The 15973-nt window shown below is 48.2% G+C and overlaps 3 protein-coding genes across 3 annotated transcripts; all 3 read left to right on the top strand.

Moving 5' to 3' along the window:
• Positions 1–339: 339 nt before the first annotated feature.
• Positions 340–587, top strand: PtA15_3A106 (uncharacterized protein; the record flags this gene model as incomplete). Its single annotated transcript, XM_053167041.1, has 2 exons — positions 340–376; positions 454–587. The coding sequence occupies 2 exons, from the start codon at positions 340–342 to the stop codon at positions 585–587; spliced, it is 171 nt and encodes a 56-aa protein (XP_053018297.1).
• A 6972-nt stretch (positions 588–7559) lies between these two features.
• Positions 7560–8175, top strand: PtA15_3A105 (uncharacterized protein; the record flags this gene model as incomplete). The annotated part of the gene is made up of 3 exons (XM_053167040.1): positions 7560–7785; positions 7847–8063; positions 8130–8175. 3 exons carry the CDS (start codon positions 7560–7562, stop codon positions 8173–8175), a joined length of 489 nt encoding a protein of 162 aa, XP_053018296.1.
• A 1367-nt stretch (positions 8176–9542) lies between these two features.
• On the top strand, positions 9543–10673 carry PtA15_3A104 (uncharacterized protein; the record flags this gene model as incomplete). Its single annotated transcript, XM_053167039.1, has 2 exons — positions 9543–9671; positions 10446–10673. The coding sequence occupies 2 exons, from the start codon at positions 9543–9545 to the stop codon at positions 10671–10673; spliced, it is 357 nt and encodes a 118-aa protein (XP_053018295.1).
• Between the last annotated feature and the right edge of the window lie 5300 nt (positions 10674–15973).

Genomic DNA, 15973 nt, shown 5'->3' with positions numbered 1-15973 from the left:
CAAAATTGCAAGTGAATGTAATTTCACATACAAATTGACCAAAGGGCCACATGTGAAGATGATGCTGTAAATCCAGCCCTGCGCCCCCGCATCCGGCAATTTTACATCCAGTACATGCAAAACCATGTTCTAAGCGGATGCAAATCCGCAGATTCAAACCAATGCATACAGATTTGCAAGGTTGTGAGAGAATGTATAGGGTTAATACCCTCACCAATACAGAAAATTCTCTCCTCCTGCATACACCACACACGCACAACCCACCGCTGTAGCCTTCTCGCACCAACCATCAACCCTGTGCAACTTCTGATTCCTCCCCAATTGGATGCATCTGCGTAAATGGTGTGGCACCATCCCAAACCCGCTGGACTGGCAAGTAAGTATTTCTATTCCTTCATCCGGTCCCCTCCCAAATCCCCAGTTGACGTCTCTACTTTCTTTTTTCCGCCCCAGTCCTCTCCGCCCACCAGCACATCCAGTTACACATACATCCCTTCCACTTTATACCTCCTCATCATGACAAAGAATCAAAAGACCAAGAAACAAGCACCACAACCAGCTTTGACCAAAGGAAAGGCTTCAACTGAGGCCACCCCAACCATTCAACGCTGTGGTGATTTATATACACCGCGGGGTGATTCCTGAAAGGCTGTGACGTCCCAGAGGACGCATACGTCTCTGGCCCGCGCTATGACCATACTCTCCATGGGCGCTCGCTGGACTTCCACCTCAAGTGTTTCGTGACGCCCCACAAGTGTGGCATGGACAGGGGCGTCCATGGGGCGCCCAAGCTGGTACATACTCCAATCAGGGGGTGAGGTCTGGCTTGGCAGTTCAGACAAAAAGATGAGGGCGGGGTCAAACCCCCGCCGGAGTTGAGCGGTGCGAGCTGCGTCCCTGCTGACTATGCCAAAGAAGATATCCATGCCAACTCATGGAGCTATGTGGGATAACTCTCATACCTTTGCGACTTGAAGATCCTAGGAATCAGTTTTACGTCGAAGTCCTTAGTTTTCTTGTGAGCACGTGTGGGTAGAGTGCAATGGAGGAGAACGCGCGCCGCATGAACACATCACATCGCCTCCAACTACCTTCTTGGTTTGTTTGACAGAGTCAGCATGGATCCCAAGCCTCTGTTCACACATCCCTCTGGAGGAGATGAAGATTGAGGGACATTGAAAACCCATGTTTCCCGCCAGAATTCAACTGAAACCACATTAGCGCAGTCAGTACAGAGTGCAGCCGAGAAAGCCTGGCCGAGCCGTGTGTTCAAACCTTCACGCAGTCAACTAATTCTTTTGCCAGGGGCGGCAATCCTTCCCCCCCCGGTTGTTGGACATCAGGCGACGCATGTGTGGCGTCACCCCACTCGCCACATGGGCGTATAGAGAGCGCCCGTGGAGGGTATGGTAACAGCGCGCCACTGAGGCATAGTTTCCCATGCGGGGTTAATGGGGCGCCACGGTCGCCGCCAATTTGATGCCCCACTTGTCCCGCGGTGTAGGCATGCGTGGTAGAATTTTCACTCGGGGATAGCGCGAGCGGGAATGCACAGAGAGGTTCAGGCAGAGTGCATTCTGGTGACATAAGCACTGAGGATGATTTCAGAAAAGCACTCTAAGAAAGCTTACGGAAATTCACGGATTGCGGATTGCGGATTTTGGATTGGGTATTCGGACCGGAGTGGAAAGAAAGGGCTGGAATGCGGCGGACTACACACGTGGACTGGTAGCAGCGGCGCATCAGCAGGTGAGCCACAACAGTCCACCAGCAGGTGGAACTGGGGTGGAGGCGGTGGTGAGAGACTGACTGGCGGGGGCTAGACAGAGGATGGTGGGAGGTCAAGCGTTGGAGATGAGCGGAGTCGGGGAGAATGACGTGCGGAAAAGCAGGCGGAGCTGAAGGACTAGTGCAGGAAAGTGTCAGGCTTGCGGGATCGGGTGGGAACAGTGACGTGCGTGGAGGGAAGGATGGGAAAAGGCTCATGGATTTCTCTTCTCTTTCCTTATCCTATTATCCCATCATCTTACGGATTACTCATTGTTGTACTTACACAGACGGACATACTAGAGTATTAGGAGAGTTATACATGACCTTATCTTTACTTTCAGAGTTACTTGCGGATTCTGTGCTTGCGGAGTGCAGAGCTTTTATTCACTTGCGGATTATTACGCTATAGATCAGGCTCAGAGAGGAGCTCTGAAGGCTAGCAGATAGTAGCAGTGCGGAGCCAAGACACCAATAATCACACAGCCTGGACACAAATATTCTTGAAGAGGGTGGTTAGCGGACATTTCCACCGACATACCAGCCTTTATTCTCACAACACCCAATAGTATCACTACCTGCCAACAAAATCAAGCTGCAGAACTGGGAAATACCCCACGGGATGGATTGAGATCACCAGAAGTTCATTGACCACAATTGCATCCTTGACAAGCAAGGTTACCCAATCTACCCCAACCAACAAACCAGGAGACAAGATTACTAACTTTGGCTTTGTTGGATACTGAAAGACAAACACAGTTGATTCTTGCGCAGAGGGTGCGTGGAAAGTGCGCTGCTACAAGTGCCTTGGGGTACTCTTTTGTGAAAATGATGGGTGTGATTACACCGGGCCTCCCCCCACCGGCCGCAGCAAAATCAAAGAACTCCTTTGTAAGGACCCTGATGAGTCCTTCACTAAGATGTCTCCCCGAGGGGGGCACAAGGACAGTCAAAAAGCCTGAGGATTCTAGCTCCAACGGGTCGGGGTGGATTACTAGCGTTGGCAGAGAAGAAGTCCGATGGTTCTCTTGTCAGTATCTATTTACAAAAGGAGTGAAGAGAGGAAGGGAAACTCTTACCTAGCGTCAACAGAGAAGAAGTCAAATGGTTCTCTGCCAAGCTAGGTAAGGGGAGGGAGAAACTACGTGTAGGGCAGAGGATGGAACTGTGACAGGGGTTGTGATACTTTTGTGAAGTCCGTGTGGGGCGCGGGCTTTACATCCTTGATGTGTAAGTTCTTCTTTCCACCTCTATCCACTAAATCCGCCCTGGTAACTAACCTACTTCTGTCTCTCAGAAAATTACCGTGCAAAGGAAGTGCTGGTGAATGCCTGGGGAACGTTCACTGGAAGCCATGTGAGGGCACATGCATCTGCTTTGACACCCAAAAAGAAACAGGCTGGAGTCTCATGCGACATCAAGGATATCACAAACACCCCTGTCCAACTGCAAAGAAGTTGGATCCCCTTGCATGAGCAGAGTTTTCTGAAGAGATAAAGAAGAACCCTAAGGCAAGTGCCCTGGAATTAAAGGTAACCTCTTTCCCTCATTTGGCATGGGTCTGTGATGATTATATTAATTTCTTAATTCATTTGGACAGGTTGGCCCTCCCAATCCTGAAAACAACAATCAGCCCTTTACCAGTGTTGTGGACATTCACAAATCATTTGGTAATTCTGACTGACTCCGCTACCTCCGCCGGGAAGTCCTGCGTGAGTTGAATCTTGGCCCCGAGAATAAGGGCTCAGGCATGAGTGACAAGTTCCTCCTGCAAATGCTCAAGTGAGATTGGCGAGCATCTTCCTTTCATTATCTTTCTTCTCTGTCCCCCATTGGATGGATTTTTTTTAATTATGCAATTTGGTATTCCAGCAAGGGAATGCACATCATCTCCTCATCTTTCCGCGGCGGTAACAATCACTTCAACTTCCAGACCCAGTGGATGGCTGAAAGACTGCTAGCTTGTTTGGAAGAAGGCAATCAGCTTTACAGTGGCGGCCTCCTTTCAGGCATAACCTATTGGTTCTTCAAGAATGGGTACCTTCTCACAACATTCATGCAAGTTGTTCGCTATATTTTGTTGCTCCTTTTGTTTTACATCACATGTAAATCTGCAGATTGGATAGCCCATATGCCAATTTTACGTGGTAGTGATACATATTGTAAAACTCAAACTTTTGGACGCGGCTAAAATTTTACATTAGAACTTTTTTTCATGGCATATGCTGTTTTGACAATGAGCTGTAAAATTATATCTTGGAGTAACCCAGGAATAATTTTGCATGTTGCCCTTTGCATTGGCCTTCTTTTCATTGGGTCATATTTTGGTAATCACATGTAAAATTCAACTGTAGCACGTTATACTACATTTTTACATTGGGCGGGATTTACAATGTGGATGTGATGTTCAAGATAAGTTGTAAGAATCTTTATTTTTGGGTTTGCCTGGAAGCAAAAACCAATTATTTAGGTCTTGAATTCAATTCCCAAACAAAAAGGCCTTTTTTATGTCCAATTTTCCTCTTGTGAGAAGTATATGGTGTTGCAAGCGCATCTGGGCACTTACCCAACTCCCGCTTGGCCGAGTGCCTCTGTGGGTTGGGTATGTGCCCAGCGGGCTTGATTGGGCAGGTTGCGCGGGGGGCAGAGCTTGGCACACAGCCAAGTCCCGCTTGGCCGAGATCAAGCTCTGGGCCAATGGGATCTGTGACTTGGCATGCAACACGCCGGCCCTTGTCTCTGCCTCGAAAGGCAAGAACGATGTGCCCTTGAGGAGGGGAAACCTTCTCCATTCTTGACATTGCACATCGGACATCAACAAGGGAGCTTTTCCTTCTTGATGGCCGGTCTGTAGGCTGGTCATTGGGGAGGAAAGACTCCCTTTGCGGTGGTCAATACTTGTATTGATCATCAGGAAGGGAGTCTTCCCTTCTCAATGACCAGTTTGTAGACCAACCATCGAGGAGGGAAACTTCTCTCCTTGATGGCCGGCACAGCGTTTGGCGTGCGTGGCACCCTTGCTTGAACTCGGCCCAGCGGGGCTTTGTCCCAAACCACCCCAACTTTGGACTGTGCCAAGCGGGGTTTGGACGTGTGCCACCCACGCTTTGGGATTGGCCAAGCTGGCTTTAGGGTCGGCCACACGCGCTTGGCCTTTTTTTGGCCGAACTTTGGTGAGTGCCCAGATGCACTTGCAACACCATACAAGTGTCAAAGTTTAAAACACACACATTAGGTTTGATGTGTATGCATTACATCATGCATAGTCAATGCATAAGATGTATTGTTCAACCACACTCTACTCGCCAACAACTCTATTCCTCCCCTTCCTTCCCTTTTCCGTTATCCCATCTTTCATTGCTACTCGTCAATCAAACACTCACATCGACTCAATCATCGACTACTAAAAACTACTCGAAGACAATCTTCTTCGGACCTCTTTGATCAAATCAAAGATCAATCTCAACTGCCGTCAACTCTAAGCACTCAGGAGGAGCTAGATCTAGTCTTGGGGCAGACTAGTTTGTCATGATAATTCCGTGTGTTTGTTGCCGTCGCCCGTTGTCTTTGTTCAAGATTTGTATTCGCACTGGTTCTTTCTTTGAGGTATTTCTTTTACATTATTTTAAACTATTATTCAACGTTTCAAAGAGATCTAATTATTGTTTTCAATTCTCAAAGTGTATTTACTTTTATTGAGTTCTTAATAAAATACTGTTTCAACAAAGTACTTGTCTACCATTTTTACAACAAGCCCCGCTGTGGTGTTCAGAGCAGTACACATGGTAGGACACCGGATTTAGCGCAGGACTAGCGGGCCCGCACTCAAGGGGTTTCAGGATGGAGATCTCAAGCTCTGCCTCCACCAATATATTCAAGGTTTTGGACTCTACCTCCACTGATTCAAGATTCAGTTGTTATTGCACTCTTTGGGCTATGTTTCTTTTGGTTCTCTTTCCCCTCCTCTCTCTCATTCCACTCATTGCTTTCTCATGTCTCTTTTCTGCGTACTGCTGTTGTGGGCTGTTGCACAGTTGTTGTGTTGGATTTTCTGGTTGTTTTCCAACAGTTTTTGCTGTCTTAGCGGCAGACGTGTGTTGGAAACAAGGGTCAGGCGCACACCACTCATCCTAGACTATAGCTCAACTTCACCTTTGGGAGAAGCTCGGGCCACTGCCCTCGCAAAGCGAAGAAAGCAGGTTCAAGAGCTACTGAACTCTTTTCCGAACACGACCGCTGCCACTTTGACATTGAGCAACGATGGCACAGCTTCGGAATGCGCAATCTGTAAGGAGGAGCTCTCTCAAGTTGGGCAAACAGTCGTTCAGCTCCCATGTCATCTAGCACATCTTTTTCACCAAGGATGCATTCAAGTAAGCAACTCTTTTAGCCCTAGCATCTATAGTCCATTACTGATTTCAATACTTTTCGGATTTAGCCCTGGATAGAACTAAACACAAGCTGCCGCATGTGCCGAGTTGTATCCCAACTACCACCACCCTCGAACTCGGAACCCGCTGGTTGAATTGGCGGAGCGGCATTCTTTTTTTGTATCTCTTTCTAGTACAAACCTTTAGTGTACAATACTTTCTCATTTGGCTTTGCATGGATTCTTAGAATAGTAGCAAGTAATGCAGATTGCCTTCGGTTAATATCGCGCAACAGCGCAAGGCACTCCTTTGACTTGATCCGCTTCCTGCGGTCTAGGCAGATCCGATGACAAAATGGAGAAGATGAATATGAAATTAGGCTCAGCCTTTGTCGTGAGGTAAGAGACCTTGTGTTGAGTTGAAGACGGCATCTCTCTTCTAAAGTTTCTTTGTCATTAGATCACGTTTTACATATTCAAACGCGAATAAATGTTGAAATATACCCTCAACAGCATTGCCTCCCAATTTATTATATTTCTCTTTCAATCCCAGAGTTGACCACCGACTGCGCTTGAGCAAACAGTCTTTCCTTCCAAAAGTTGTCTTGCATCTAAATTCACGGGGTGTGGATAGCGGCGTCTAAGGATGACCTGTAGACACATTATGGGTAAGAACTGGGAACAGACAGCTCATTAAACAACAAGAAGCAGCTTCATAGCGCGGCGGAACACCAAAGTCCATATCATCCTCAGAAGGATGCGTGCAAAGTTTTTCTCGCTCATGCCACAATGAAGACTTATTACTTTAACTTGGCACACGCGTCTCTCCTCCCAAGTGAGTTGAATGAGTGCCTCCTGCCGAGCCTTTTTACCCTTGAGCGCCGGGCCTTTCCATCCAAGGAAAGGATGGGCCGGAAATATATAGTATCAATTATATTCCAGTCTTGCAGCTGCCGCCCGACCGTAACGTATAAGAGAAACCAGAGCCTTGCGATCTATAGCTTTGGGGATTGATCAGAAATACAATCCTGGAAGTAAAATTTCACTCAGCCTGCTGATGACAAAGGGAAACTAGAATTCTTGTTCAAAGCAGGCGGCTTGACAGCAGAGAAAGGCATAGCAACCCGTAGATGGTCTGGAAACTAGGCTTCAAGTCCGCGCCTTTGTCGAGCAAGCTGAGCCTCGCGCTGTTGCAAGCAGCAGCAGTCCTCAGCAATTCAATTCAATTGCAAAGTCTCCCCTACGTGCTGCTGAAGTTGGGCTCAGCATTGATGTACGGTATAAATAAGCGTACGGTTCCAGCCGTACTGCTACCAACCATCTCCCCCAACTCACAACCACTCTCGCTACCTCCTCCCCATCCCATCCCCTCCCAGACCCTAGCAGCTACTCCAGAACTCTTAGCCCTTAATAAATAAACAATATGGATCAAGAAGACATGTTTGAGTTGGACGAAGAGGCTGAGTTGGAATTCGCGCCCGAAGGCGAGGCTCAGGTCTTGGCAGACGACCACTACGAGTGGGCTACGCCCGCTGTCCCGGACGACTTCGATCTGGACACCACTTCTATGGAGCAACTCGCAGTGGGTGCGGCCTATCTAGTGGAATCAGGTGAGATGTCACCGGAGGAAGCTGAGGAGGTCATGGACAGTCTAAGGCAATCATGTAGGTCACGCTTAGATCATGTGTTGTTTTCACGGCTGATTCTGAGTTTACCTCCCGAGCAAGTCGCCTTGGCACAGCGCAGGAGGCATGTTCAGCAGGCACTGGACGCTCTTCCCCACCCGACCGCCCCCACTGCGACACCGAGCCAAGATGGCGAAGCTCAGAGCTGCACAATCTGTCAAGAGGAACTTTTTCAAGTTGGCCGACCTGTTGTCCAGCTCCCATGCCACCCGTCCCACCTTTTCCACCAAGACTGCCTCCAAGTAAGCACATATTCTTATTGTCTATCTGAATTATCAATGACTGATTCAAATTCTTTTCTGCTGCAGCCCTGGATCGAGCAGAACTCAACATGCCCTTTCTGTCGCGTTGTAGTCCAGCTATAAACGCTTCCATCGGGCGCGGGACTCTCCGGTTGAATTGGAGCTGCTAGGATTCTTCTCTTGTATTTCTTCCCCTTTTGAATTTTTAATGTACAATCGTTCTCAATCTGTATCTCCATTGATCTTCAATAGCAAGTAGTCTCAATCATTTTGCAACTCAAACGCGCGAGAGCGCAAGGCCCCTTTTTTTTCCCCGCTTTCCGGGCTGCATATATATCCATTGCCCATATAGAGAAGATGCAGAAGTACATACAAAATGAGGCTGAGCCTCTGTTGAGATGGAATACAGTCTTATGCCGTCCCAAAAGACCAGCAGCCTCTCTTTTATAACACCGTTGCCATTAGATCGCGTGCGCGAGTTGGAGTCTTGAAGTCGGATGCTTGCCACGGTCGCGCCCCGCGCAGTCGCGCAGCCGCCTAGCTCCATCATCATCAAACTCGGCGAGTCGGCTGGCGGGACCGGCGCTGCCCAAGTCAAATTTGAGGCACCGGTGATTTGAGGCCAGGGCTTGGGCTTCAACCTGCTTCAACTCCCGAGAACTAACTACATATAAACAAAAATCGAAGGCCAAACCTCAAGCGGGTACTCAACCTGCAGCGCCTGCCCAGAAGCAACAGGGCACCATCCCCGGACGACCAGGCTAATCAAGCTTAGCCAACACTGCAGCCCTACTTCTTGATGGCAAGACATCTCAACCCGCAATGGCTTCTCCGGCGCGGGAAAAGACTTGGATTCGATGTAAATCCTGCAGTGCAGCCGACAGCCTGGCCAATTCCTACAAGCATCCGATACATTGCGCGCTTCTCCTCAACAATCGTACTACAAACAGGGAGGACTTTATCTCAGTCTGCCAGACGGTCCTGTCTCAGCCCTTGAGACAGTGATTTGATGGAGACACGTGTAGCCTTGCTCAAGGGCGGCTTACTGTCTGCCGTGTTCCTCTTGTTGGAATGACAAAGTAAATTCATCGAAGCATTTCGGGATAAACCCCAGCTGATTGGAAGAACGTGATTTCTCAAGACCAGAACGGATTATCGTGTTGGGTCAAGTTTGAGGGATGTGATCCATCCGTGGTGTTGAGCCGGAATCGCCCCCAGGCAGGTACCTCGGATACATCCAAATGTGCATCTTATCAGACAGACAGTGATATGATGTCTTTTTCGGAAGCTCGTGTTGGGAGCCATTGAAAATTAGTGGCGGTGTATGTATGTCGGACAATATTGTGCCTACTCTGGGGGTAGTTTGAGGATCTGAAATCGTGCGACTGAGTCGAGTATTTTAGGAGTTGAGTGAAAGTTTCTCGAAGCCAGGCCTTGCCGGGTGGCCCGTGCCTGGCGGGACGCGAGCGGGTAGCCCCGATGGGCGGCGCAAGAACGGCGGCGATCGAGCTCAGGAGAACAACAAACCACTCACGAACACCATCAACCAGACAAGGATGGCCAGGAGATCAACAACAGCATTCGCAAGCGGAGGATCATTCCGGGCCTGTGAGTAAACTACCATGCACAGAAACAACAAAAGAAACTGCAGACTGACATCCTCAGCGGCAGTGGCAATCGACACCGAGGAGGACCAAAGCGAACCATCAGAGGGAGAAGCAGACGAAAAACCCCACCACCACCACCAGCAACAGCCACAGCACGGAAAACAGCCAAGAAAAAAAACGGGAAAACCAATAGAAACAAGAACTCACCACTGACGACTGGCACCAGCACGAGCACGAGCAAACCAAAACAAAAGCAGAACAACCCATCCAGCAAAGCAGCCACCCCGCCAACAGACAGGGAAGAACAACCAAAACAGAACCATGCACTCAAGAGCCTCACCATCCCACCACCAGCCGAGCCGATTGAAACACTCCCACTCAACTCTGACTCCACTCCGATCACCTCCCCCTCCATCAGCACCACCACCAGCATTGTAAGGGTTGGGAGACCCTTCACTGTTCAGAGGCGGAGGGACAAGGCAGTGAAGCCTTGGAGCGGTTCTAGAAACAATCTTGGGGGCTTTATTTCCTAGAGCTAGCTCAGTGAGAGAGGGATCAGTCCGGGGTCTCTCTACATACAAGATGAATCATAGAAGAAGGAGAAGAAAGGGAGTGAGAAGCTTACCTAGCTCAGGGAGAGTGGGATCAGTCCGGGGTCTCTACTGAGCTAGGTGGGGAGTGGGGAAGTGTGGACTATATAGATGAGAGCTTATATAATCAAAGGAAAGTCTAGTGTAACCTTGTGAAACCCAAGAGGACCCCAGGGCTTCACAAGCATCATCACCTTGCCAAGCATGAACGACTACAACAAGCAGGAGGAACTCCCCCAGCCCAACAAACCCACAGCCCAGCACGAGAAGCTGGACGAGAAAGCCAACCGTCCCTTCGACCCCAACCCAACACCCACCACCGCCCATCACCCCTTGATCCACTCTCATCCAACCAGAAGCCCCCAACCCTCCCCCTTGCCCACCCCCACCCACCAATCCCACCATCTCCCTAACCCTGCCAACAAAAGCCAGAATGAGCCTGCCAAAATCAGCCAGTTTGGCGCCGATCACACACCCGGGAAGAATTGGCAGACTGTGCTCACCCGGGTCTGTTGGAGTCATGGTCACCGGCTTCATCTACCCGCAAACGGGTGCCGGGTGCGGGTGCAGGTGCGGGTGTAAAATTTCAATGTGTAAAAACCAGTGGGTACCTGGAGCAAGTACTTGCCAACACCCGCAGATTTGAGAGGGTCCAGATCTGCATGTTTATAGTTACATACAAGCATATTATTCTCCATGATACTATTCTTATAAGCATATGTATCCCTGTCCCCGTGACATCTGTCACTCAACCCTGTCATTGGAGAAATCATATCCATCACAGCCAATCCCCTAACCAACACCTCCACACCCCTCGGACGCACCACCACGCCACGGAACCCCTCCGCCAACACCATGGGAAGAACCAAGAAGCGTCACAAGGCCACGGGATCGCCAACATCTTCAATCTCCATCCCCACCAAAGATCCAGACCATTCTAAAAAACAAAAAGCCACTCAACCGTCAAAGTACCAGACAATTCCAATGAAAGCAAACATGTTGTCTCACACTCAGAAGCTGCAGCAAGCACTCAGAACTCAAAGGGTCATTAGACTACAGATGAACAAGAGCTGAGTAAGATTCTCTCTTCTCCTGATTGAATTAAGCGCACTGACTGACTTGCTCTTTCTAATATTCCAGAAAAGGCACAGAGAGTTCACACAAATCATCTCAGCACTTGCTATGCGGCTTTTGATCCCCCACAGCTTTCAGATTTGCTTGACAAAAAGGGTTGGAGGATGATTGCCTACCCTTGTAAAACGTAAGTTTTTCATTCCCCTTTGAGTTTTGGTCATCTTGTGCTTGTCATTCATATTTTTCTCGCTCATCTTTTGTATTTTTTTGTTTATTTTCTCCTGCTGTGAAAGCAAAATACATCAGCCAGTATACAACACTTCCCCATCCAATCTATCCAAGCATGTAGCAAGCTTCACAAAAAGGGAACATGAGGCAATGGCTAATCAGAAACTTTTGGCAATGTGGATATCTGGGACCGGTGACATTGAACCCCAAGAAGTAAGTCAATCCAATCCTTTCTCCTCTCATGCTTTGAAATTTTGCCGATTCCTATTGGAATCCAGGTACCTCAGATGTGTGCGATCTGGTGCGCCAAAGGGGCCCAACTGTTTTCGGCTCTGGGAGAGGAGGCACACCAAGCTCTCTTGCAACCTGTTTTTATCAAGAATCTACCGGCACAGAGGACGGTATCTGATGACATAGCTTGTTTATATACATCTTTGCAGGAGACATCCATCCAATTGCTCAAGGTAAGTTTTAGTTGTCCTCAGTAGTTTGCATCTTCCTCTCTCCCTAGTTTTCATTTTTCTCTGTCTTGAATACATAAAAATCTGACCAATTTTCTTGTTCTAGGATCACAAGGGTGCAATGTACCTGGGTCTAGATGTTTGGCAGTCCCCAAACGGCTACAATGTACTAGGCACAGTCATATACCGTCTTGTGGAAGAAGATACAGGTGGATATCACCTTGAGGCAATGCCACTCAATTTTGTGAAGCTACTTCAAAGCCATACTTGATTCTATTTAGCTGAAACCGTTCAGCTCATCGTTGAGAAATTTGATGTCAAGGACAAGGTATGATTACATTCTTTCTCGCTTTTGTTTGTTTGCTGATCAGTTGTGATTATGTTGGGATAGATACAAGGGATTGTCATGGATAATGCTTCAAACAACCAGACAATGATCAAAGCCATCAGATCTTTCAAATGGGCAAGGTTCAAAGGCAAAGGCCAATGGATCAGATGTTTTGCTCACATACTCAACCTGATTGCTCAGGTGATCTTACAACTGTTTGGAAGTCACCAAAAACAAGGCCAAATGGCCGCCTCGCTTGATGGGGACCTAGAATCTGACAACAACAATCACAACTAAGATTATGATGGAGACCTAGATGATCCAGACGAACAGATTCAATTGTATGTAAAAAAAAATCTAAGTCCAATCGTTCTCATTCATTTTAAGACTGACATTTCTCTGATTCTTAGGCTTACTAGGAGTGAATCAGGAGACAATGAAGATGATGAGAGCAAGAAAAAATCCAGGGAAGGGATCTTGGCCACTGATCTCATTGGTGAGGATGAGATTGAGTTGGAGGATGTTGATGTGAACGAGTTGAGCGACAAGGGCGAAGACAACCGATACACTTCCAAATCTTGCAAGGAGACCTTAGCAAAGGTAAGAGGCTGTTTCCAACTGAGTAAATATTTTAACTATTGCTTACTGAAATGAATTAATTGAATTTGGATAATTTCCGAGTGATCTCCAGAAAGTTAACAAAGTCACCAAATTCAAAGTCTCTCTTCAAGGAGATCTGTCACAAGCTTGAGTGTCCAAGGCCACATAGTGTTGGGTGTGAAGTTTGGACCCGGTGGAATTCAACTCTGGAACAATTGAAAAGTGTTCTCCGATGCTCAGCAGCCATGTAAGCCATTTTTCCCCTACTCACAACCTGCACTATCAGTCCTGACAGAATTTTTATATTCCCATTTAAGCCTTGAGTGGCAAAAAGATAAACAGCACGGTCCTGCTCAACACTATCACATTGACCGGGATGATCTCAGCTTAGCAAGCTACCTCGTTGATCAGGTTCTTGAACCTTTCTACAAAATTAACCTGCAGGTCTCAATTTGTGGTGCCGCTTGGATTGCCAACATTGTTGTCTTCATCCATCAGATCACTAGTCATCTCTCTTCTGCAATCTCGGATAAGCGCAACAATTACCCCCCTGCCTTGAGGAATGCGTGTTGTGCGGGACTTCAGCTAACAAATAAATACTACACTCTGACTGAATGCTCGCCATTATACTGGGTCACTATGGGTATGCTTCCAATCTTCACAGCTGACTATGTAGCTTACTGATGGTGTTTCTTCAGTCCTGCATCCATCTTTTAAAGAAAAGTATTTCAAACTTGCTCAATGGCAACCAGAATGGATTGAAGAATCAATAAGGCTCACCCGTGAAATGTGGGAACCTCACTACAAACCAAATTCTCAGCCATCAACATCACAAGCAGTTATCACTTGCCCAAAGATGAGTAAATGGGATGTGTATCAATCCTAATACTCAATTGATTCAGATTGGAGCTAACTTATTATAATTTCTGGATTAAAGCCCCAGAAAGGGGTTCTTGCAGGTTTGATTGGAGCCTCCAAAGCACAAGGAGGGAACACATCAACTGATCCAATTCACATGTGGTTATCTGGCGGCTTACATTTGACTGATGACAGTCAGCCTGTGAATCCCCTCAAATGGTGTATGCGCCAACAGCGTGCAGGGAGTACTCATGGGGGTCTGCTACGGATGGCCCTTGATGTCTTAAGCTGTCCCGGTATGTTTTCTTTCTCGTAGCCTAGATGACCAGGTTGAATTCCTAGCACTCTCATATCTAGCAACAACCGTCGATGTTGAACAATTTTTCAGCTTTGGGAGGGATTATGTTTCTTTTAAAAGGCACCAAATCAGTGCCTTGTCAGTCACAAAAGGTATGGTGGTTGCTTTTTACTCCAAGAATGGGAAAATAAAACCCGGAGTATTACACAAATGGAGGGTAAATAAGGCAAACAAGATGAAACAAAAAGGAAAAGGGAGATCAGGGAAAAAATGAAGTACATGTTTTTTCATTTATTTACATGTGTAGTAACGGCAATGCAAGAGAGATTCAATTCTGAGCCGGAAACAGATCAGGTACTTGCGGGTACCTGCTCACTGCACCCTCTGCGGGTGCTGGTGCGGGTGCGGGTGTCTAGATTTCACAATATCTGAGGCAGGTACCCGCGCCTGTTTGGGGTACCTGAGTATCAGATGCCATCTTTAAGCTCAACCTCCACCTGAGCTTGGACAACTCCTGCATGCAATTTCCATCCTGATCTAAAGAATGTGGCTGCGCACCCGCGACCAGTACCAGGAACCTTTTGGAGGGTACCGGCCTCACCCACCTGTGAGTGACGGGTACGGGTACAGTGCCTGTTTTTTGGGGCTAAACGGGTGTGTCACCCGGGTACCACCCCAGCTCCCCCAGATGGGGCAAGGATTGGGCCAGGGCTCCTTCCAAACCAACTGAGGGATCCCTTTGGGACAACAAGGTTGTATAGCCTTGTTGTTTGCAAGGGACCACTTATGGGCTGCCAAAGGAATCCCTTCCGGGAGACGAGACTGTGTAGCCTTGTCGTCCCAAAGGCATTCCCCCTGGGAGAAAGGCTGTATATCCTTGTCTTCCTGAAGGCATTCTTTGCGGGAGACAAGCCTGTATAGCCTTGTCATCCCAAAGGCATTCCTCCCGGGAGACAGGCTGTATAGCCTTGTTGTACCTAAGGCATTCCTCTTGGGAGACAAGGCTGTATAGCCTTGTTTTCCAAAAGGCCTTCCGGGAGGCGAGGCTGTATATAGCCTTGTTGTCCGAGAATTATCGATCGGAATGAGAGCGCCATTAGGTAGAAAAAAACTTCCGCCCCGCTGCTCGACCAGGTTCTTCTCCTTGTCTTTCTGCAACTCGGCGCACCTTCCGAGGCCGTGACCCTCCCTATGACAGTAGTAGCAGACTATAGGGCCTCGGGACTGCGCTGGCTTCGCCTGAGCCGCCAACTTCTGGTCAATGCGCTGCTCAAATGACTGCAGCATGCGCTTAATCTCGTCGACTGTTGCTGGAGCTCTAGCCTGCGAGGGGGCCTCCTTAGGACGCTGATCACTCTCCATTTGCTGCATCACATCGTTCGCCTCTTTGAATGACGTTGAGGGAACCGGAACCGATACTCGAGACCCTTCAAAGGTAAGGGCCGTCTGATTCTTCATAACCTCTTCGAGCGCTTTCTTCAGAATTTCGAAGGTGGGTCACTTGAATCTATTATCCTGCGTCGTAATCATGGTTTTATCCTTGATAAGTTGATCCCGGATACGCTCCTGTACTCCCAACGAGAACGACTGATAGTAGAGGGGCTTGATTTCCTCGACCGAGTCAATGTGATCCTTCCGCAGTAGATAAGACTGAATTGGCTGCCACGCCTTGCAAAAATCCTGAAAGTCCACCACAGACTTGCACCAGTTCTTCCAAATCCTGCGCCGTGAAGCGGGCTGTGTCAATCCTGCCCCAATGCGAGAGCATAGCCGCCTTCAGCGTCGCCCAGTTCGGCGGATTGAATCCATCCAAAGTCTCGACCACATCCTTCACGTCAGCGCTACGGATGAAAAATCAGACTTGCT

The sequence above is a fragment of the Puccinia triticina genome, chromosome 3A (genome assembly GCF_026914185.1).
Source record: "Puccinia triticina chromosome 3A, complete sequence".
NCBI classification, from domain to species: Eukaryota; Fungi; Basidiomycota; class Pucciniomycetes; order Pucciniales; family Pucciniaceae; genus Puccinia; species Puccinia triticina.
The sequence above is the reverse complement of the archived record's forward strand: the minus strand, read 5'-3'. Positions and strand labels throughout refer to the sequence as shown.